This window comes from Nicotiana tabacum, chromosome 22 (assembly GCF_000715075.1).
Source record: "Nicotiana tabacum cultivar K326 chromosome 22, ASM71507v2, whole genome shotgun sequence".
Classification (NCBI taxonomy): Eukaryota; Viridiplantae; Streptophyta; class Magnoliopsida; order Solanales; family Solanaceae; genus Nicotiana; species Nicotiana tabacum.
Genome location: NC_134101.1, coordinates 74,834,987 through 74,860,439, shown reverse-complemented (window position 1 = coordinate 74,860,439; position 25,453 = coordinate 74,834,987). Strand labels below are relative to the sequence as shown.

Sequence of the window (25,453 nt, the reverse complement as noted above, 5' to 3'; positions counted from 1 at the left end):
TTAACCCCCCCTCCCCCCCTCCCCCCCCACATTCACCGATAGTTGTAATCTGTTTTTCTCATGTTTAAATATTGTCCTATTGCCAAATTAGCCTGATTGTTTTATAACATCAGGACCTATACTTAGCACAATTTGGACATTTTCCTTTATTATGAATTTGTGTATCCTACTGTCACCAATCCTGCAAACATGTTCTGCTAATGTATGACCACTTATGCACTAGGTGTTGAACTTGTTCTTCTGAATCTTTGCTAAGTCTGTTCTAAAGCCCCCTAAGGCCCGTTTGATAATTTTCTTTATGTGCTCAACTTGACAATATTTGTATCCCCTCAGCTTTGTCTCTCAACCTTGGTTTACTATCTTTCACTTGTCATATATGCTCTCTCTTGAATTCGCATTCTTAGCCGGCTGAAATCCAAAGCTACCTAGGTTCTGTTATTGATCACCCTAGTGTGAGCACTGCTCGGGGTCCAATTGAGACCCTCGTGAACTCTGACACACTAGGGCTTGGTCCTTAGTCATTCCCTAAATCTCAAACTACTCCTATTCATCCTATTCCATCCTGTTATTTGTTGTGTACCTGAATTGGCTGATTTAAATGGTGCAACACTTGGTACTATGGTTGAATAAATTGACTTTGGGCTCCTTTATGGATTATGGGGTTGTGTGTTGGATATGGCCCATATTAGAGGTCTGGTACATTGTGTGAGAGTTGTTGAAGGCCCAGACAATGCTGGGTATTTCATGTTGAGCCTACTATGGGACTATTGTCACTCTTGTGTAATATTTGTATTTTTACTCATTATTGGGCCTGTAATAACTTTTGTATAAATAATTTGGGTGTTAGTAAAAAAAGAAGAAATGGGTAGAATTTAATATTTACATGTAAAATGGGTAGATAACATGCCTATATGACTTGGTAATTTATTTGCTATATGTGTTGTTCGATTACATGTACAGTGTAGAAATCACAACATTAGAAGAAGCACACACACACACTGTCTGCGCGCAAACCCCAAATGCTGTAATTATATTTATTGTTATGTGTTATTAGAGAACCTGCCTATAGGAATTAGTTTCTCATCGATGTTTTTGTCAATCCTCATCGCCTACTAGAAATCATGCATATAGGATCGCAATTATTCTACTTGGCGCTGCTCACCTAGAAATTATGCCTATATGATTAAGATATGACGATAAAATAAGCTTTAAAGTGTTGTGCGTTAGAGATCCTGCCTATAGGAAATAATTGCTCGTTAATTGGTTAATACTAGACTACTCAAACACCGTTTCCTGAGCATCACTATTAGGAAAACATGGATAATTCTAGGACTTTTCCCAGCAGATTTTGCTATACTCAACTGCGTAGATCACCTAGGCATAACACATATAGGATTGGTAACTTAAAACCTTCAATAATCAGCTTGTAATACCCAAATAATTCTGTCTATAAGCAAAGTCCTACATCTGAAATTGCCCGCATACTTTGACTCAAAAATCGTCTAGAAAACATGTTTATAGGTTTAAGATTTTGGATTCTGCAGCTTCCTAATTGACATCTGTGTTTGCGTGCATTCGCTGCTTAAGTGTGGAGGTCAATGTGAGCCCTCAATTGCTTTTATGTGAAGTCTTTATATGTTTTGTTTGTCACCTAGTTTTGCATTTTTGAGCAGCCTAGATAAGATCTAGAACCATCCAAATAGAGGTCCAAAACCTCCTGGACCATAGGTATGGGACAGGTAGTGCACGCGTAGGGCACGACTTAGAATTGAATTAGAGCGCTCTTAGGTAAACAACTTTAACAGAGTAATCGGGTAGCAGAAGATGATAGTCTGTGCCCGCTGGATAATATGAGTAATACCCGATCTCAAGGGAGTTACGAAATATTATTTATATTGCACGGGGTGATCCTTTAGGCTAAAAAACTTAGGACCCTCCCCCTTTTTTCTTTATATACTTGTTATTCACACTTAGTCATTTAACATCTCTTTGTGATAAAATTCTTAGATTTATACTCTCTTTTCTTACTTGATCACATAGACTAATCCATATAATTTAAGTTCGGTTGGGACCCACAGTTGTGGACCTCGAGGAGTGCCTAACACCTTCTCTTTGATGTAACTTGAGCCCTTACCCTATCTTTAGTGGCGTTGACCAGTTAAACCGGAGTCATTTGCAAATAGGTGCCCTAACGCACCTTAAAAATCATTAGGTAGTGACTCTCCTATTTTAATACCTCCCTAAAAGAGTTGTCACGTGTCAAAACCCGATTTCGCGAGAAAAAGGGACGCAACAGCATGGTGACTCTGCTGGGGAATTACACTTAGGCTCTTACCATAGCGAATTTGGCTTATATGGATTAGTCTTCTTTGATATAAACGCGCTTCCCTTTTCCTTTTTTATTTTCTACTACATGCACATCCCTATCCCATTTTCCTTTTACTTGTTTAAATTCGTTGTAATATGTACATCCCTTCCCTGCTCCACCTTCCTTTGCTTAAATTGGTTATAACATGCATATCCCTTTCCTATTCACTTTATTTGCTCTAAACTGCTCTTTATTTGTTTAAAGATTTCTACATCATGTCTCTACCACCCTTACTCCATTGCTTACTTTATTACATTCCATATATTCTATGAACTAACTTCTTCCTTTGTCTTTCTTTTTACGTCTTTTATGTTTTACCTTAATACTGTATTTATTGCTTTTACATATTTATCATGCAAATACTTGGCAACGTGTTATTATCTTTGCATAAAGCATGCTCCACATCATATTCCACTCGTGCCCGATTAATAACATAGCGTCACTTGATGAGTGTGCACGCTCTTCCAAAATTACCCTTTTAAATTAAAAAGGCTTACTTGCAGTAAACTAGTCGATCAGCGGTGCAATCGACGGTCCTGTGTCTTTCCCTCTTAAGTTGTCCACTTGAGAGTACCGGTCTAGACCCTTCTAGAAACCTCCCTCCAATATCAACTGTGCATGCATCATGTCAAACCTAGTATGGGTTAGAACGTTGTCCACGTGACAATCCACTAAGATAACCTTTGTCCAAAGTCCGACGGGATTTCCATAATCCCAATGGACACCATCACGCTATGTGCATTACTTGGAGAAAAAATACCGGTATGTTGATCATTAATGTGTAAATAGTCAGATCCGGAGGGGGAAAGGGCTAACTCTATTTGTTTGTAGAAAATGAAGCACGAAGTCCCCAGGTTCGACATGGTTCAAAACATCCCACCTTTTTTGTTTGATTGGTGGAAGAACCTCTTACCTAGTGACAAGAATCGTGTGAAAAGGGTCCTTGGTAATTTTCCTTCCTTATTGGACATTCAGCCAAATAAGGCATTGATTGAGTCTGCCACTATGTTTTGGGATGAGAAAAGAGTTATCTTCCGCTTTGGTGACATAGAAATGACTCTTCTCTTAGAGGAAATAGGAGGCTTCGCTAAGCTGCCATGGGATAGTCCGGGTTTATTAGTACCAGAAAATCGCACTCCCCACGATTTTTTGAAAATGTTGGGTTTCAAGAAAAATGATGAGTTACTCTGTCTGAAGAAGTCATACATCCCATTTGAACTCTTTTACGAACGTTATGGGCATAGCAAGTCATATCGCCTTCATCATGATGAACTTGCCATCACTTCCTTGGGTTGGACGCACTGCCAAATTTTTGTGTTCATTGTCTGTTTCTTGGGATTGCTGATATTTTCGATGAAATGGGGAAGGATCCACACTCGCTTAGCCATGGTCACTAGGACTTTAATTGAAGGAATCGAGGGACAAACTTACACTATCATCCCCATGATCTTGGCCAAAATGTATCGCGCTTTAGATCGATGCAAGCAGGGGTATGGACACTTCGAGGGCTGTAATTTGTTGTTGCTGTTTTGGTTATTAGAACATTTCCAGAGAGGTGAATATCGCCAAGAGCTTCTGCGACGACCATTGAACGACTACATAGCTTACCATCATCTAAAGAGAATGACATTTATCCCAGATAGGTTTGCGCAACCTGGAAGTGCTGTGAGCTGGATGCGTTTCTTCAGCAATCTGACTGACGAAAAGGTACATTAGATGTTTGAATGATTCCCTAGCAGTGAGTTCATCATCAGATTAAGAGAAACTGCTCATCTAGTGCTGATTGGGTTAAGAGGGATCTATCTTTATACTCCTATAAGGGTAATGAGGCAAGCGGGAAGAAAATAGGTTATACCTCGGGTTTCCAACATGGTCCAATACAAAGAAAATTTTAAAGGGAACATCATTCCGTTCAAGTTCGAGGCACAACATATGTGGAATCAAAAGGTCATTGTGGAGAAAGATACTATCGAGCCAGACATGTATCATGCCGGCTATGTGTACTTCTACCCATCATGGTTGGTAGATGATATAGCGGGGAATGTCAAGCCAGGAATTAATCTGAAAAATAGGGTTATAGATGACGTTGCTGAAGCACAAGTCAAGTATAGGATGCTGCACAAGAGGGTCTTCGAGTATGAAGCTAGGCATTTGGAACAACACAAAGTGGATATGGAAGCGATCAACGAATGGAGAGAAATTACTACTAAATCAACAGAGAGATTGGAATATTTGGAGCAAGAGCAGATGGAACTTGAGGGAAAGATGAGAAAGAGACTCTCGGATTGTCAGAACACGGAAGGCAATGAAGGAGGGCATCTAGCAAGGGCTTACTTACTATTGGATATGTGCGACCTGGGGAACCTGATCGACGGATCCAAGAAGGCCAAGCATGGAGAAGGTCCTTCTGGGGCCAAATGGATTAGGAAACAATGTTTTATTGCTTTCTAGATTCGTTCAAATTTTTTGATTGTAATAAGGCAAATGCCATTAGTGACTTTCTCATTATTGTCATTTTAGTAAAGATTTGACTCATTTTCGCATTAATGAAATGACGCAATAATTGGCATCAATTGTCTCCAAGTCTATGTGTCGCTTAGGCCTACCTCGGGCACAATGAGGTCCCTCAAATTAGGACGCAAATTTCTTAATTCTGCAACACATGTTCAATATCGCAAACATTCTTTTAATACTCCTTACTGACTTGGTTACTTTTTTGTTTTTTCTTTTCTTTTGTTTATTCCCATTCCCCAAGGTTGGTTCGTGCATACTAGCATCGTCAACATATCATACTAGATCCAGAGGTCCACCTCCTCCTCCACAAAGTAATCCTAAGAACAAAGGAAAAGCGAAAATGGATGATATGAGTGGTATTAGAAAAGACAATGCTACCCACGCAGAGAACATTGAAACTTCAGACAGCCGGAGTACGCCAGCACAGAATGATTTGGTCCTACGTCTGGAATAGAAAATATTGGAGCTACAAGGGAAGCTTGAGCAGGTCCAGAACATGGCAAACCTTTCCCTCAGCCTAACCGTCCCCGACATCAACCAACAAAACACAAACGCCCAAAACCCGGTACCTCCCCAAAACACACAAAACCAAAATCCGCAAAATCCTCCTGCGCCTCATCAATATGCCACACCTCCTCAAAACCATAATCCTCCACCAGTACCTACCCCCCCATAACACCATTACCATCCGATTCAATATCCACAAACCACCACTTATCACACTCCTCAGAACGCACCACAACCTACCTCTGATCCCCAAAACTCAACCAATGACCACCATTATGCCCAGATTCCCGGAGTCTATCAAAGAAATCCCATATATGTTGAAACTTTACCCCGTACCCCATAACAGAACCTATATATACTCGAATCCACCGTGAAGGACCTTCTCATCAAGAACATGGCGGAAGAACTCGAGAAACTTACTGGCAGAGTTCAAAATATCGAAGGTGGCAAAGGAATTGAGGGTTTGAATTATGGGGATTTGTGTATTCAGCCAGATGTAGAATTGCCAAAGGGTTACAAACTTCATAAGTTCGAAATGTTCGACGGAACTGGTGATCCGAAGGTGCATTTGAGAACGTATTGTGACAAACTTATAGGGGTTGGCAAGGATGAACGAATCCGTATGAAGCTGTTCATGAGGAGCCTCACCGGAGATGCCTTGTCATGGTACATCAGTCAGAGCCCAAAGAAGTGGGTTAATTGGATGAGCATGGCATCGGATTTCATGGATCGGTTCAGGTTTAACACAGAAAACGTACCAGACGTTTTCTACATTTAGAATCTTAAGAAGAAACCAACGGAAACTTTTCGCGAGTATGCTACTCGGTGGAGATCTGAAGCCGCAAAAGTAAGGCCGGAACTTGAAGAAGAACAGATGAATAAGTTCTTCGTCAGAGCTCAGGACCCACAATACTACGAAAGATTGATTGTTATTGAAAATCATAAATTTTCTGACATCATCAAGTTGGAAAAAAGAATAGAAGAAGGGATCAAAAGCAGAATGGTGACAAACTTTGAAGCACTCCAAGCCACAAATAAAGTTTTGCAGTTGGGAGGCATCTCCAAGAAGAAAGAAGTGGGTGCAGTAATGGTAGCCCAAGGTCCAAAGTCTCCTCTCACATACCAAACACCTCCACCCACATATCAGCCTTCACCTCCCAGATACCAACAACCTGCCGCCACTTACCATACCTATAACACCCAACCAGCATACTACCACTCACCACCAGCCCGCCAAAACTACCAAAAACCTAGACCAAGTTTCGACCGCAGACCACCCAGACAATACACCCCAATTGTTGAACCTATAGACCAACTATACGAGAGGCTAAAGGTTGTCGGTTATGTCACTCTCATTCCCACTGTTGCTATGGAAAACTCTTCTCAGTGGATTAACCTAAATAATACATGTGCCTATCACTCAGGCATGAAGGGTCATACTATTGATGAGTGTCGTACTTTAAAGGATAACATCCAGACATTAATTGACACCAAAGTCATACAGGCAAAGGAGGTTGTACCCAATGTCCGTAACAATCCTCTCCCGGATCACAGGGGTGAAGGGGTAAATGTGATAGAGACCGATGAAGATTGGGACTCGGAAGGGTCAATTGGACTCATTCGAGAAGGGGATAATCCTAAAACATCTCCAGTCACTCTCACACCTATCGTGGTACAAACTCAGGAACCAATTGAAGTTGAGGTAGCCGCACCAACTCTTCTTAAGGTTAAAGTAACAACACCTTTCACTATGATGGTAGCACCTACACCGTCTTATACGTCTAATGATATACCATGGGATTATGTTGCGGAAGCAAGAAGGAAAGGAAAAGGCAAAAATGAAAGAAATAGGTGCAGCGCAAGGCATGACCAGAACCGGTAGGGTTATACACTCGAGCATTTGAAAAGAACAAGCAAAGAAGCTGCATCTAAGGTGCCTGTCATTGAGGCTAGCCCAGATGACCTTTAGAGAAAGGTGAAAGCAATAGAATATTCTGTGGTTGATCATCTGAACAAAACCCCTGCTCAAATATCCATTTTATCACTGCTGCAAAACTCTGAGGCACATAGGAATGCCCTGATGAAGGTGTTGAATGAAGCCTATGTACCCAATAACATCACTAGTGGAGAAATGGCCAACATGGTAGGGCAAGTGTTGGAAAGCCACAAGATCACTTTTTATGAAGACGAGCTGCCACCGGAAGGACTAAGTCACAACAGGGCACTGCATATCACAGTGCAGTTTGAGGACAAATTCATTGCCAAAGTCCTGATAGATAGGGGTTCGAGTCTTAACATATGTCCACTAACTACTCTGAAAAGATTGGGTAAAGGCATGCATGAGATATGAGTAGGGAGTATGAGTGTGAAAGTATTTGATGAGTCTCAAAGGACCACAATTGGGGAGACCAACCTCAGCCTACAGATGGGCCCAACCTGGTTTGATGTTGAGTTTCAAGTGTTGGACATATATTCTACCTACAACCTATTGTTGGGACGACCTTGGATACATGCCGTTGGGGCCGTAGCTTCTACTCTACATCAGGCCGTGAAGTGTGAGTGGAACCATCAGGAAATGATTATCCATGGAGACGGAAGTAATCCAATTTATACCAATCAGATTGTTCCGGTCGTCGAAAATAGAAGGAAGTTGGGTGGAGAAACATACCATCACATCGAGCGCGTCAACGCAATTGAGAAAGACAAATGGTGGAGCAGTAAGATAGAAAGTATACTGTCATGGACATGGTATGAACCCAGCAAGGGTCTTGATAAGAATCTCCAGGGGATCACCAAACCGATACAGCTAAAGTGTCATGGCACAACTTTTGGGCTTGGGTATGAATACACCTGGCAAGAGTATCAGAATTGGTCACCACCATGGCGTGGTCCTTATTACCCTGTAGAACAACCAGTACCACATTTGCACCAGTCATTTCATCAAGCTAACATGATGTGGGGGTCCGATGAAGATCAAGTTTTAGCTGGCATAAGGAATTTGTTTCTGGATGATGAAGACATGGATTGCAGTGCGATAGTTGAGGAGGAGGAGGAAGGCCTTATTATTCAGATCGTGAAGAAGGGAGCTGTTCTCAAGAACTGGACTGTTGCACCATCAAGGGCCCGTCGAGTTCCTGGGTAGCCTCGCAATTAGCATCATTTATTTTTGAAAGAAATTTTATGAGCATCTAAGACATTTTCAGTATTTTGTTTCAAGATATTTTGTTTTGAAATAATTGCTCGAATCATCGAACTGCACTTGTTTGGCATTTTAAATCTTTATTAATGAATTACTGTTTTTAGTATTTATTATTATCCTTTTCATTTTCTCTCCCTACAACATTATTATTACTTATCCTGATGAACCTACGACTGTGACATGTAATGAGACAGCGCAACATAAGGATAGTGATTCAGAGGATCTGGAAGAGGATATAATACCCGAGGAAATTGTTAGAGAAGTGAAATTTTTTTAAAACAAGCCTAAGTCGAATTTGGATGAGACTGAAACAGTTAATTTGGGAGACTCCGAAACAGTCAAGGAAACGCGTGTAAGCATTCATCTATCGCCGTCAGAGAAGGAAGAATACATCCAGTTTTTGAAAAAGTATAAGGATATCTTTGCATGGTCCTACGACGATATGACTGGTTTGAGCATAACCATAGTGGCACACAAGCTACCCACTAATCCTATGAGTCCACCGGTAAAACAGAAAATCAGAATGTTCAAGCCGGATATGAGTTTGAAGATAAAAGAGGAAGTCACTAAGCAGATCAAAGCCAAGGTTCTTAGAGTGGCTGAATATTTGACTTGGTTGGACAACATTGTGTCGTTTCCGAAGAAAGATGGGAAAGTCAGAGTGTTTGCCAAGATTTAAACAGGGCGAGTCCCAATGATGATTTCCCATTGCCCAATATACACATACCGATTGACAACTGTGCCAAACATGAACTCCAATCCTTTATGGATTGCTTCGCGGGGTATCATCAGATCTGGATGGATGAAGAGGATGCCGAAAAGATAGCCTTTATCACACCATGAGGAATATACTGCTATAAAATGATGCTGTTTGGTTTGAAGAATGTTGGAGCCACTTACATGAGAGCCATGACAACCATTTTCCACGACATGATACACAAGGAAATAGAGGTGTACGTGGATGACATCATCAAATCCAGAAGAAGCACAGATCATATAACATACTTAAGGAAATTCTTTGATCGGCTTCGAAGGTACAATCTGAAACTGAATCCTGCAAAGTGTGCCTTCGGAGTCCTTGCCGGAAAATTGCTAGGATTCATCGTCAGTTGTTGAGGGATTGAATTGGACCCGTCAAAGATCAAAGCTATCCAGGACTTACCACCGCCGAAGAATAAGAAAGATGTGATGAGCTTCTTAGGGAGTCTCAACTACATCAGCCATTTCATAGCACAATCAACCGTGATCTGTGAGTCGATCTTCAAAATGCTGAAGAAAGATGCTGCAACGAGTTGGACTGAAGAATGTCAGAAAGCCTTCGACAAAATCTAGGAGTATTTATCCAAACCACACGTTCTGGTCCCACCAGAGCCAGAAAGACCACTGCTGCTTTATTTTTCTATACTGGATGGAGCTTTCGGTTGCATATTGGGACAACATGATGAAACTGGAAGAAATGAGCAAGCAATATATTATTTGAGCGAGAAATTCACACCTTACGAAGCCCGGTACTCTTTGTTGGAGCGCATCTGCTGTGCTTTAACATGGATAGCTCAAAAGTTGAGGCATTATTTTTGTGCATACACCACATATATCATATCAAGGATGAATCCGCTGAAATACATCTTCCAGAAACCTATGCCTACGAAAAAGTTAGCAAAATGGCAGATATTGTTGAGTGAATTCGACATTATCTATGTAACTCAGACGGCGGTAAAAGGGCAAGCATTGGCAGATCATTTGGTAGAAAATCCTATGGACGGAGAATACGGACCATTAAAACGTATTTTCCCGACGAAGAGGTATCATTTGTAGGAGAAGATATCACCGAAGCATATGATGGTTGGAGAATGTTTTTCGACGGAGCTGCAAACTTCAAAGGAGTGGGTATCAGAGCTGTCTTAGTATCAGAAATTGGCCAACACTATCCGATATCTGCAAAACTCAGGTTTCTATGTAACAATAATATGGCAGAATATGAGGCTTGCATCTTGGGACTCAGGTTGGCCATTGACATGAATGTTCAGGAGTTGTTGGTGATTGGAGATTCCGATCTTTTGGTGCATCAGGTTTTAGGAAAATGGGCTACCAAGAACACCAAAAAATTACCATATTTGTACTGTATACAAGAGCTGATCAAGAGGTTCATGAAGATAGAGTTTAAACATGTTCCGAGGATTCAAAATGAGTTCGCAGATGTATTGGCCACTTTGTCTTCCATGATACAACACCCAAACAAGAACTTCATTGATCCTATCCCAATAGGAATTCATAAACAACCGGCTTATTGTGCTCATGTTGAAGAAGAAATGGATGGAAATCCATGGTTCCACGACATCAAAGAATATTTGGCAAAAGGAGAGTACCCGGAGCATGCAAATCATACTCAGAAATGCACACTCCGAAGATTATCCAACCATTTCTTCCAAAGCGGAGGAATTCTGTACATAAGGACTCCATATCTGGGATTATTACGGTGTGTCGACGCCAAGGAAGTATCCAAATTGCTCGAGGAAATACATGACGGAACCTGTGGACCGCACATGAATGGCTTTGTCTTAGCCAAGAAAATACTAAGAGCAAGATATTTCTGGATGACTATGGAAACAGACTGCATCAGGTATGTCCAAAAGTGTCACCAGTGCCAGATACATGCTGATATGATACGAGTGCCACCCAATGAACTCAATGCAACAAGTGCACCCTAGCCTTTCTCCGCTTGTGGCATGGATGCCATCGGTCCAATCGAACTCGCGCTGCTTCAAATGGGCATAGGTTCATTCTAGTGGCCATAGACTATTTTACAAAATGGGTTGAAGTCGCATCTTACAAGGTTATAACTAAGAAGGTCATCATAGATTTTGTTAGGGATCGTATTATTTGTCGGTTCGGTGTGCCGGAATCAATCATCACCGAAAACACCACCAATATTAACAGTGATTTGATGAGATCCATATGTGAAACCTACAAGATCAAGCATAAGAATTCCACAACATACATGCCGCAAATGAATGGAGTTGTGGAAGCCGCCAATAAGAACATCAAGAAGATATTAAGGAAGATGGTAGATTATCACAAACAATGGAATGATAATCTACCATTTGCCCTACTTGGATATCGTACCACGGTTCGCACATCAACCGGGGCAACCCCTTATTTGCTGGTCTATGGTACTGAAGCCGTTATTCCCACCGAAGTAGAAATTCCTTCTTTGAGAATCATACAAGAGGCTGAACTCAGTGATGCAGAATGGATACGAAGTCGCTATGAACAATTGGCTCTCGTTAATGGGAAAAGAATGAATGCAGTATGTCACAGTCAATTCTACCATAACAGAATGTCCAGAGCTTTTAACAAAAGGGTCAGGCCTAGACAATTCACATCGGGGCAGTTGGTGCTAAAGCGGATCTTCCCGCATCAAGATGAAGCCAAAGGAAATTTTTTACCTAATTGGCAAGGGCTCTACATGGCTCACAGAGTACTGACAGGAAGAGCACTCATACTTGCAGAAATGGATGGAGAAATTTGGCTAAAACCTATCAACTTAGACGCAGCCAAGAGATACTATGTTTAGACTATTTACATTTCTTTATCTGATGTAACTGAACTACGCTTGACCTAATTCCCGTTTAAGAGGGGATACGTAGGCATCCCTGTGGGTTCGGTCACATCTTAATAAAATCTTCATTTTTGCCATGGTCAGAAACTGGGGAAGAATTTTGAGGAGGACTCTCAAAATTCTAAAGCTAGTCTAGCCAACTTCGTCATACGCAGAATAGTCAAAGGATTGTTTTTAAACTGGGGCAGAATTTTGAGGAGGACCCTTAAGATTCTAAAGCAAGGAGGTCGCAATGTCTCTAAAAAATGTCGCAGTCATTGGCTCATCTAGATTACTTACTATTGCATACTACCATATTTTAAATAACTACACTCATCAAATGCACGCATATTTTTCAAAAAAAGTTTATTTCTATAACAGCCAGATGCTGCCCAGGATAACTCAAACATGATCTCAAGACAGGAGCAAAAGCAAAGCAAGAACAAACAACAATATCTGCAGACACATCGGGTCACTATTTTCAAGACAGCAAATTATCTATCACAATCATCTCCAGCTAAGAAATACTCTACTTTCTCACTATCACTCATCGTTTTCTTGTATGAGGCTAAGCACTGGCTCCTTAACTAGATAAGGCTAAGCACTTCCTTTCTTTGCATGAGACTAAGCATTGTCTCTTATTTGTATGAGGCTAAGCATTGCCTCCCTAATTGCATAAGGCTAAGCATTGCCTTTTCCGCATGAGACTAAGCATTGTCTCCTATTTGCATGAGGCTAAGCATTGCCTCCTTAACTGCATAAGGCTAAGCACTGCCTTTTTTTGCGTGAGACTAAGCATTGTCTCCTGTTTGCATGAGGCTAAGCACTGCCTCATTAACTGCATAAGGCTAAGCACTGCCTTTCTTTGCATGAGACTAAGCATTGTCTCCTATTTGCATGAGGCTAAGCCCTGCCTCCCTATTTGCATGAGGCTAAGCCATGCCTCCTTAATTGCATAAGGCTAAGTACTGCCTTTACTGCATGAAGCTAAGCACCGCTTCCCTTACGTGCATGAGACTAAGAATTGTATCCTCTTCCTGTATGAGGCAAAGCATTACCTCCCTAATTCCACAAGGCTAAGCACTGCCTTTTTCTCGTGATTAAATGCTATCTCCATTACGCCATCTAAGACCTAGCATTATCCTCTACTCACACAGGGCTAAGCATTGCCCTCATCTTACCCAAGACTAAGCCTTGTCTTGTCTCATCTTCGCATACGGCCAAACATCATATTTTGCATTTCATGGGCTGAAATATTGCCATTTTGTCCAAAGGCGTCATGGTCTGAAGGCATCATCCTCATAGCCGGAAGACACCATTCCATGGCCCGATGATCTCTAAAAAATGCACATCATTATTCAAAGGCGTCATGGTTCGGAGGCACCATCTCACGGACTGAGGACATCATTTCATGGCCTATGAATCCCTTATCACATGATTCATGGCCCAGGACGTCATGGTCTAAGGACACCATCCTCACCGTCCAAAGACAACCCTCATGGTCCGAAGGGAATCTGCATCACGTTTAAATTCTTGCAATAATCCATATATACCTGCATGCATCGTGTTTTAAGTTTTGCAGGTAATCCAGGAAGTAACCGTTCTCCTAATGGGAGCAATCTTCGCTCCGGTTTCCGTTCAATGTTCACATCCTGCAATAATTTCAAACGTAACCAACCACAATCAATTACCCGCTTTTTACTCTATGACCGTTCAGATATTTACTCAGTGATCCATCCGTAACGTTTCAAATTCACATCGATGACTCCACATAAATTCATCCAATACTGCCCTACCCCAAAAGAACCTTTTCCGAAGCATACGACCATTCCTATAACAACTCCATCGGTTCAGTTCACTGTTGGATCTAGAACTATATACGACCTGATTCCCGTAACATCAGGGATATGTAGGTAAATCAGGAACCAGGGTTCGGCCTCCATGTTTTCAAATCACCTCATTCGGCCAAAATCGATCATCATTTTCTTTACCCGATAACTCTTTCATCATTCCCGGGTAAAGAGGGGCAGTTGTTGATACTCAATTTTGCCCTCATATATTTTTCAAACAATATATATACTTTCAAAATATCATTTTTTGCATTATTATTTAATTTATAAGATTTACACAAGCACTTCTTATAATTTTTCATAATTTTAGAGCTTTTAAATTAATTTTCTCCCATTAATCTACATAAAATAATCAGTAATTACCCTTTTAAATTATTTGTGATGACTTAATCACTTCAAATTATTATTTTTATCCCTAATACATTTTTTGAAATATTTTCACTTCATTTTTATATAATTACAATTGTATTTTTAGGCTATTCGCATAAAGTTACAATAATAGCCTATATTTTGCATTCTTATTATAATTGAAATTTCATTTAGGGTAAAAATAATATTTTATATTTTTTATAGTATTCTATTATTGTTTAAAGTATTAATTTGCATAATTAGCATTTTTATATATTTATTTAGCTATTTTATTAAATTATTTTCCTTTTAATTTCTATTTAAAAGAGCTGGCCCAATTTTTACTAACTAATTTTCGGACCAAAAGGCCCAATACACTAACCCAATAACCCCTATCCCAACACTAGCAACCCACCACCCATATCCATTAAATTAACCCGTCCCAATCCCTCTTTAAATCATGGCCGTTGATCTCTAAGATCAACGGCCCACAATCAACCTACCCTTTTAAATTACCCAACCCCAAACCCTAATCCCATTTCCCTCTAACCCGCCGCCCTAAAACCCTCCCCCTTCTATGAAGAATCCTAATCGCTGCATTCCTAAAACTCTCCGAATCCATCTCAAACATGGATTCTTTCCACGATCCGCTTACCTTATTTGTATTATCTCGTTACTATTCACCCGTTCGTGGTGTTACTTAGTACTTGCCCGATTTTGGCAAGTACTACCTCTCCGAATAAAGTGTAATCATCCTCAACCTACAAGATTCAGACGAAAATACGTCTGTATACACTCTCAACAGGATCATGTGGGTTCGATTCACCGAGATTCTTGGCTAATTTTTTGACCATTTGCAAACTAGGGTTTGTCCTATTTATTTTTTTTTACCTATTTCTACTCGGAATAGGCTATGCATATGACTTTCCTTATTCCTGCTTAAATTTGACTGATTTTTTCCCCTATTATTGTTTAATTGATTATTTTTCATATTTGTTCTTCCAATTTCTGTCACTATATAAACCCCTCCCAAGTCCCCTTTAAGACAGACTTTGGAAATCGATTTTCTTCACTAAAAATTGGGGTTTTGCTACTCTCTTGCTTTGTATTCTGTATTGGCCGGCTAAAATTTAAGGCCATTAACACCTTGTTACTTAACCTGTTCTTAGTACGGGCATTGCCCTGAGTTCATCGAAGAACTTTGATGCATTAGGATTCTGGGTTTTCTGTAGAAGTTCATTCTTTACTGTTCTTTGCTTAACTGATGAGTTACTAGACTTTGTAATTTCATTCCTATGTATCTATGATTTGCATATGTTTTCACTCCTGAAGTTCATCAGTTTTGGTATGTTTTTCTGGGGCTATTTTGTGTGCAATTCTGTTTGCTTTCTTCAATTTTTTAGGTCGCTTTAACTTTTAGCTTCAAGCATGCCTAAACCTGGTTCTATTAAGTAGATATTTTCCAAATCTGACTAGTCCATGTGTTAAGAATTACTACTGTTTGGGACCTTTACACTTGTTAGCATCTCTTGGTGTTTAATTTTGCCTTAGGCCATCAATCTTGTTATTTGAATATGATTTGCCTACATAATTTGTGCTCTCTTTCGTTAACAAGTCGATTGTGTTCAAAACCTGAGTATGTACACTCACTATATGGCACAAATCTGGTTCCTATCCTATTCTGAATTGATGTGATGATATCCTACCTATATAGAATGTTTGATCCTGTTAGTATGCCCTTTAGCATGTTTAACCGCCCCCCCGATTAACCAGTAGTTGTAATATGCTTTTCACATGTCTAAATGTTATCCTATTGCCAAATTAGCATGACTGTTTCATAACATCAGGACCTATACTTAGCATAATTTGGACCTTTTCCTTTATTATGAATTTGTGTATGTTACTGTCACCAATCCTGCAAACCTGTTCTGCCAATGTATGACCACTTATGCACTAGGTGTTGAACTTGTTCTTCTGAATCTTTGTTAAGTCTGTTCTAAATCCCCGTAAGGCATGCTTGATAATTTTCTCTATGTGCTCAACTTGACTATGTTTGTATCCCTTAAACTTTGTCTATCAACCTTTGTTTACTATCCTTCACTTGTCTTCTATGCTCTCTCTTGAATTCTCATTCTTAGCCGATTGAAAGGCAAAGCTACCTAGGTTCTATTATTGATCACCCTAGTGTGAGCACTGCTCGGGGTCCAATTGAGACTCTCGTGAACTCTGACACACTAGGGCTTGGTCCTTAGTCATTCCCTAAATCTCAAACGACTCCTATTCATCCTATTCCATCCTGTTATTTGTTGTGTGCCTGAATTGGCTGATTTAAATGGTGCAACACTTGGTGCTATGGTTGAATAAATTGACTTTGGGCTCCTTTATGGATTCTGGGGTTGTGTGTTGGATATGGCCCATATTAGAGGTCTGGGTACACTGTGTGAGAGTTGTTGAAGGCCCAGACAATGCTGGGTATTTCATGTTGAGCCTACTATGGGCCTATTGTCACTGTTGTGTAACATTTGTATTTTTACTGATTATTGGGCATGTAATAACTTTTGTATAAACAATTTGGGTGTTAGTAAAAAGGGAAAATGGGCAGAATTTAATATTTACATGCAAAATAGGTAGATAACATGCCTATATGACTTGGTAATTTATTTGCTATAGATGTTGTTCGATTACATGTACACTGTAGAAATCACAACATTAGAAGAAGCACACACACACATATTGTCTGCGCGCAAACCCCAAATGCTGCAATTATATTTATTGTTGTGTTATTAGAGAACCTGCCTATAGGAATTAGTTTCTCATCGATGTTTCTGTCAATCCTCATCGCCTACTAGAAATCATGCATATAGGATCGCAATTATTCTACTTGGCACTGCTCACCTAGAAATTATGCCTATATGATTAAGATATGACGATAAAATAAGCTTTAAAGTGTTGCGTGTTAGAGATCCTGCCTATAGGAAATAATTGCTCGTTAATTGGTTAATACTAGACTACTTAAACATTGTTTCCTGAGCGTCACTGTTAGGAAAACCTGGATAATTCTGGGACTTTTCCCAACATATTTTGTTATACTCAACTGCGTAGATCACCTAGGTATAACACATATAGGATTGGTAACTTAAAACCTTCAATAATCAGCTTGTAATACCTGAATAATTATGTCTATAAGCGATGTCCTGCATCTAAAATTGCCCGCATACTTTGACTCAAAAATCGTTTAGAAAGCATGTCTATAGGTTTAAGATTCTGGATTCTGCAGCTTCCTAATTGACATCTGTGTTTGCGTGCATTCGCTGCTTAAGTGTGGAGGTCAATGTGAGCCCTCAATTGCTTTTATGTGAAGTTTTTATTTGTTTTGTTTGTCGCCTAGTTTTGCATTTTTGAGCAGCCTAGATAAGGTCTAGAACCATCCAAATAGAGGTCCAAAACCTCCTGGACCATAGGTATGGGACGGGTAGTGCACCGTAGGGTACGACTTAGAATTGAATTAGAGCGCTCTTAGGTAAACAACTTTAACATAGTAATCGGGTAGCAGGAGATGATAGTCTGTGCCCGCTGGATAATATGAGTAACACCCTATCTCAAGGGAGTTACGAAATATTATTTATGTTGAACAGGGTGATCCTTTAGGCTAAAAAACTTAGGACCCCCTCCCCCCCCCCCTTTCTTTTCTATTAGAATGAAAAAATAGTTGTACCTCCCTATTCAAGATCTCTTTGTGATAAAATTCATAGATTTTGTACTCTTTTTGCTTACTTGATCACATAGACTAATCCATATAATTTAAGTTCAACCGGGACCCACAGTTGTGGACCTCGAGGAGTGCCTAACATCTTCTCTTTGAGGTAACTTGAGCACTTACCCGATCTTTGGTGGCGTTGGCCAGTTAAACCGGAGTCATTTGAAAATAGGTGCCCTAACACACCTTAAAAATCATTAGGTGGCGACTCTCCTATTTTAATACCTCCTTAAAAGAGTTGTCACATATCGAAACCCGATTTTGCAAGAAAAAGGGGCGCGGCAATTTGCTCCCAAGTAATTTCATAATACATGGACATTCACTCTTAATATTATTTATAATACTCCCCCTTGAATGTCCATTAGTAGATAATGTGTTTCGTTAAAATCTTACTAGGAAAAATTCAGTGGAAAAAATTCTAGTGAAGGAAAAAGAGTACATATGTGTAATAATACGCCTTTTGGTTGCCTCATTAAAAACCTTTCAAGGAAAACCCAGTGAGACAAAATTTTGTAAGGAAAAAAGAGTACAACGTGTATTAACTCCCCCTAATGAGAGCATCAATTCACATCTTTGGGCCTTCGCATCCCAATCTTGTACACTAGTTTCTTGAAGGTTGAAGTTGGTAGAGATTTGGTGAACAAATCAGCCATATTATCACATGAACGAATTTGTTTCACATTGATATCACCATTCTTTTGAAGATCATGTGTGAAAATTAACTTTGGTGAAATGTGCTTTGTCCTATCTCCTTTTATGAATCCTCCTTTCAATTGGGCTATACATGTCGCATTATCTTCATATAAAATCGTGGGTAATTTGTCACACTTCAAATCACATTTTTCACGAATAAGATGTATTATAGACCTCAATCACACACATTCTTGACTTGGTTCATGAATAGCTATTATCTCTGCATGATTAGATGAAGTAGCCACGATTGATTGCTTAGTCGATCGCCAAGATATGGCAATGCCTCCACATGTAAGCACATAGTCTGTTTGAGATCGAGCCTTGTGTGGGTAAGATAAATACCCAGTATCGGCATAACCAATAAGGTTGAGACTGCAATTATTTCCATAAAATAAGCCCATATAGGTAGTCCCTTTTAGATACCGCAATATGTGTTTGATTCCATTCCAATGTCTCCTTGTAGGAGCAGAGTTATATCTTGCTAAGACATTAACTGAAAAAGTTATGGCAGGCCTTGTAGTGTTAGCAAGATACATTAATGCACCAATTGCACTAAGATATGGTACTTCAGGACCAAGAAGCTCTTCATTCTTTTCTTGAGGTCGGAACGGGTCCTTATTCACATCAAGTGATCGAACAACCATTGGAGTACTTAATGGATTTGTTCCATACATGTAAAACCGTTTCAATACCTTTTCTATGTAGGCAGATTGATGAACAAAAATCCCGTTTGCCAAATGTTCAATTTGCTAACGGAGAAATAATTTTGTCTTTCCGAGATCTTTCATCTCGAATTCCTTCTTTAAATAATCAAATGCCTTTTGGAGTACTATAGAAGTTCCAATAAGGTTTATGTCATCAACATATACGGCAAGTACAACAAACTCTGATGTTATTTTCTTTATAAAAATGCATCAACAAATGTCATCATTTACAACCTTCTTTTAATAAATACTCACTAAGGCGGTTATACCACATCCTTCCCGATTGCTTTAGACCATACAAAGATCTTTACAATTTGATTGAAAAATTTTCCCGGAACTTTGAGTTATGTGTTTTAGGCATTTTAAATCCATCAGGAATTTTCATGTATATTTCGTTATCAAGTGTGCCATAAAGGTAGGCTGTAACCACATCCATTAAATGCATGCCAAGCTTTTCATGAACAACAAAACTAATGAGATAACGCAATTTTATTGCATCATAACAGGTGAATATGTCTCTTCATAATTGACATCAGGCCTTTGTGAATATCCTTGTGCAACAAGGCATGCCTTATATCTTTGTACCTCATTTCTCTTACGTACAAAGACCCATTTATAGCCAAACAAGCTTAACACCATTAGGTGTTTGTCCAACAGACTGAGTTTCAAGCTCCTCATTATCTTGCATAATGTTAGATGCAACATTGTATGCAAAGACATAATCCACCACTATATTCAATCGATTCAAATCTATCTCAAATCGATTGGAATTTTTGATAGTTCCTTATTTTCTTGAGTCACCTTGATCATTTATTTTCCTTTTTCTAGGATTTAAATCCTTAGAACCCAATGGTCTACCACACTTTAGGCGTGCTTTTGACTTATTAGCTATGACACTAGAAGATTGTCCAACAGGGACATCAATACGGATTGGAACATTCTTTGTAGGGATATGTGATTTTGTTATCCTTTTCAGATTCGTAAATGCATCTGGCGTTTGATTTGCTATTTTTTGCAAATGTATAATCTTTTGAACTTCTTTTTCACAAATAGAGGCACGTGGGACAATGATGGATTTTTTCACAAAATTTCTCGAATGGTTTCACCATTTTCTCCCCCTAATTTTGGGGAAAATATCTCATCGAATCGACAATCTGCAAATCGAGTAGTGAACAAATCTACCGTCAATGTTTCGAGGTAGCGAATAATGGAGGGAGATTCAAACCTAACATATATTCCTAACCTTCTTTGGGACCCATCTTGGTGTGATATGGTTGTGTTATATGCACATATACTGCGCACCCAAAAATTCTTAAATGGAATATATTAGGTTCATTACCCAAAACTAATTGCACCGAAAAATATTTATGATAATTTATCGATCTGAGACGAACTAGCATTGTTGCATGCAAAATGGCATAACCCCAAACAGAAGTGGGTAACCTCGTTTTCATGAGTAACGATCTTGCTATCAATTGCAGACGTTTAATCAAAAACTCTGCAAGGCCATTTTGAGTGTGAACATAAGCTACAAGATGTTACACTTTTATCCCAATTGATAAGCAATAATCATTAAATGCTTGGGATGAAAACTCAGCAGCATTATCAAGTCTAATAGACTTAATTGGATTATTGGAAAATTGTGCCCGTAATTAAATTATTTGTGCCATTAATTTTGCAAATGTCAGGTTGCGAGATGACAATAGGCACACATGAGACCATCTAGAAGATGCATCTATTAAGACCATAAAATATCTAAACGACCCACTAGGTGGGTGAATAGGTCCACAAATGTCCCCTTGTATACGTTCCAAAAATGCATGGGACTCAATCCCAACCTTTGATGGTGATGGTCTAATAAGTAACTTGCCTTGATAACAAGAAGTGCAAGAAAATTTATTATTTAAAAGAATTTTTAAATTCTTTAATGGATGCCCATTTGAGTTTTCTACAATTCGTCTCATCATAATTGACCCAGGATGTCCCAATCGATCATGCCAAAGTACAAAAATGTTGGGATCAATAACTTTTTGATTTATGATAGAATGTGTCTCAATTGCACTAATTCTTGTCCAATATAGGCCACAAGATAAAGATGGGAACTTTTCAATAACCCGTTTCTGGCCAGAGACATTCTTGGTAACGATGAGATATTCAAGATTATTCTCATCTACTGTCTCAATATGATATCCATTTCGGCGAATATCTTTAAAACTCAACAAGTTTCTCTTGGACTTGGAGGAGAACACTGTATTATCTATGATAAGTATTGTTTCCCTAGGAAGATTTATAGTAGCTCTTCCAGTGCCTTCACTTAGATTACTACAACCAGAAATTGTAGTAACATCTGCCTTACACATACTTAAATGAGAGAAATATTTCTTCTCTTTGAATATTGTATATATCGTACATGAATCAATTAAACAAATATTTCTACAATTAAACTTTGATCCAAGTTTGCTTTTTGAGATATTCATATTTACTTCCCATGATTTGACATACATCTCCTCAAAGCATGGTTAGCTGACACTCTACTCAGCATAATCAGCAAACAAGCCCCATGCACGACCATAGAAACTACGAGGATCCATGCAGCCCAGTGCAAGAATGAACATGACGACCAACCGAACCCTCCTACTTCAGGTAACACTCATATGGTTGTTGACAGTGCAGGAGACAACGTCCTAGCCGCCGTGTTGAAAAGAATGGAAGAAATGGAGAATGAGAACAAATCACTCAAGGAACAAATGAAGGAGCACCAGGAACGGGTAGACAAAATACCAGGTGCCCCCAAATTGTTACCGAAAAGAGACGCTGGTAGGTTTGTGGAACAGCCATACAGGGAAGAAGCGGCTCCTCATGCCATACCAAAAATATTCAAGATGCCCCCATACCTCAGAATCTACGACGGAATGACCGATCCCGAAGATCATGTAACTCACTACATCACTGCCGTAAAAGACAACGACCTCAACAAAGAGCAGGTGTCCTCCATCTTGCTGAAAACAATTGGTGAAACTCTCATTGGGGGGGCGTTGACATGATATTCGCAGCTACCGGCCTATTCCATAGAAACATTCGAAGAGATGGACGACAAGTTCGTAACAGCATATGCAAGAGCCAAGAAAGCTAAAATAAGGGTGAATCACATCTTCGCCATCAAGGAATCCCTAGGGGAGAGGCTGAGGAACTTCCTCGCCCGATTCAACAAGGTAAGGATGAATTTACCTAACGTCTCCGAAGGAATGGCTTAGAAGCCTTTCAGAACGAGCTTAGCAGAGAGGGTTCGAGGGCAACCAGAAAGCTGTTAAGCCGGTTGATGAAATACCCATCGGCCACTTAGGATGATATTTACAACGCGTACTGTGCTGAGGTTAGGGCAGACGATGAAGACCTCAACGGGCCAAATCGATGACTCATCTCGGTATAATACGAACCCAAAAAGGAATGCAAGCACAACGCGAGGAGAGACCATCCAATATCGCGTCCACGCAGGGAACGACATCAACCCTATGTTAGGGCACCCGTCCCCTTTTTCCGCTATGAAGATGGCCCTCTAGGCCGAGATCAGGAACTCACAGGAATGATCGAGGTATGCCCCTTACTATCTACTCACAACTTTTGTGTGTCACATATAGAGGTAGTCTATGCACTTGAGAAGCTCGGAACGAAGGTGAAGTGGCCACCTAAGATGAGATCCGACCCAAGCACCAGGAAGTTTGACGCCCTCTGTGAGTTCCACCAAGAACATGGGCATAAAATAGAAGATTGCCAGACTCTGAGACTAGAAGTAGCAAACTTGCTGCAGCAAGGACACCTCAAAGAATTACTCAGCGAAAAAGGTAGGAACACCTTAGGCAGGGGTCGAGAATGCCCAGGCCCACCGAAGCTACCCTCACCAGCTTGCACCATCAACATGATTATTGGTGGTAGTGAAGATGCCTCTATCAACGGCATCAAATTCATCGCCACTCACAAACTCAAAAGATCAATCACCCACGAACGGTATGATAGACTCGAAAAAAGTATCATCTTGAACGAGTCAGATACAGACAGTTTGACTTTCCCTCACAATGATGCACTTGTCATTACTTTACGAATTCTAGATACTGATGTTAGGAGAATTATGGTAGACGACGGAAGTGGAGCGTGCATCATTCATCCTCGAGTCCTCGCAGATGCGACTTGAGGATAAAATAGTGTCACTCTATATTACATTAACCGGTTTTAACAATGTAGTTGAATGGACTTTGGGCGAAATCACACTCCCCGTCCTCGCCAGTGGAGTGACTCTGGAGACCACGTTCCATATCATGGATCAGGACACCGCATACAACGCCACCATAGGACGACCATGGATACATCCCATGAGGGTGGTCCCCTCCAACTTGTACCAAGTGATCAAATTCTCGACCCCTGGGGAATATTTAGCATATGAGGGGAACAACACACATTCGGGGAATACTATCGAATCGCCCTAGACGATACGACAATTTAATAAAAGAAAGGAAAGAAAAAAGAGGCATAACAATTAGTAGGGTCGAGGCCTCCACAGGTCGGAGCCAAAGATACCATTGTGGACCCAGAAATGGTCAAAGCCACAGGGTCGACCGTAGAAGACCTCAATCCCATCCAGTTAGATCTCAGCGATCCCAGCAAAAAAGCCTACATCGGCTGCAAACTCCAAGACCAGGTAAATTTAGTCAATTCTTAATAACTAACGCGTATTTGTTTGTCTTTAGCAATGCAGATATGCCAAGCATCCCTAAGGAGATAGCCATGCACAAGCTAAACGTCGACCCCTACCACCCCCTAGTAAGGCAGGTCCGACGAAAGTTTAACCCCGCAATCAACGAGGCCGTCCACGAATAAGTAGAAAAGTTATTGGCCAACAGCTCTATCAAGGAGTCGAAATACCCTAAGTGGATCGCCAATGTAGTAATGGTTAAAAAGAAGAACAGGAAATGGAGGATGTGCGTGGACTTCACCGACCTGAATAAGGCATGCCCAAAGGATTCATTCCCATTACCACACATCGACCAACTCATCGACGCGACAACAAGATATGAGTTGCTAAGTTTTCTGGATGCCTACTCAGGCTACAATCAGATACTTATGGAAGAAAATGACCAAGAGAAAACTATGTTCATCACTCACACGGGAATATACTGCTACATGGTCATGTCATTTGGCTTAAAGAACGTGGGGGCTATCTATCACAGGCTGGTCATGAGAATGTTCAAAACTCAACTCGGCAAAACCATGGAGGTATATATCGATGACATGTTGGTCAAATCTGTAAGGGCCAAGAATCACATCGATCACTTACAAGAAGCATTCGACATATTAAGAAAATACGAGATGCAACTGAACCCTGAGAAATGCGCGATCGGTGTTTTCCTAGTATTGCAGCGAGGAATCGAGGTCAACCCAGATCAGATTAAGGCCATCGACAGAATATCAGAATATCTACCCACTAAAAAGCAAGTCCAGAGACTGATGGGTCGAATTGTCGCCCTGTCCAGATTCATCTCGCGGTCATCTGATAGGCGTCACATGTTTTTCAACGTACTCAAAAAGGATAACAGCCTCGAGTGGATGCCTGAATATGTACAAGCGTTGAGAGAGCTCAAGGAATACCTTGTCATCGCCACATTTACTCTCAAAGCCCGAGCCCGGGGAGAGACTTCTCGTTTACCTCGTTGTTTCAGAAGTAGTAGTAAGTGCAGTCCTAGTCCGAGAAGACAAAGGTATGCAATCTCTAATTTTACTATATCAATAAAAAACTTGTCGACGCCGAGACAAGGTATCCTCACCTCGAGAAACTGGCCCTGGCCCTGGTCTTAGCTTCACGAAAGCTTAGTCCATACTTCCAATGCCACCCAATCTCGGTCGTCACCATATTTCCTTTAAGA

The 25,453-nt window shown here is 40.2% G+C and overlaps 1 protein-coding gene across 1 annotated transcript; it reads left to right on the top strand.

Annotated features, from left to right (window-relative positions):
- Window positions 1-5,783: 5,783 nt before the first annotated feature.
- LOC142175934 (uncharacterized) lies at window positions 5,784-23,727 on the top strand. Its single transcript, XM_075242944.1, has 3 exons — window positions 5,784-6,055; window positions 22,207-22,550; window positions 23,177-23,727. Exons 1-3 carry the CDS (start codon window positions 5,784-5,786, stop codon window positions 23,725-23,727), a joined length of 1,167 nt encoding a protein of 388 aa, XP_075099045.1.
- The last annotated feature ends 1,726 nt before the right edge of the window (window positions 23,728-25,453 follow it).

Excerpts from the sequence above, each read along its gene's own strand:
- LOC142175934 (XM_075242944.1), top strand. The coding sequence starts at position 5,784 with ATGGCGGAAGAACTCGAGAAACTTACTGGCAGAGTTCAAAATATCGAA. Across the intron at positions 6,056-22,206 it reads ACCGGAGATGCCTTGTCATG|TGCAGGAGACAACGTCCTAG; the intron begins GTACATCAGTCA and ends GGTTGTTGACAG. Across the intron at positions 22,551-23,176 it reads CATCTTGCTGAAAACAATTG|AGGTAGTCTATGCACTTGAG; the intron begins GTGAAACTCTCA and ends TGTCACATATAG.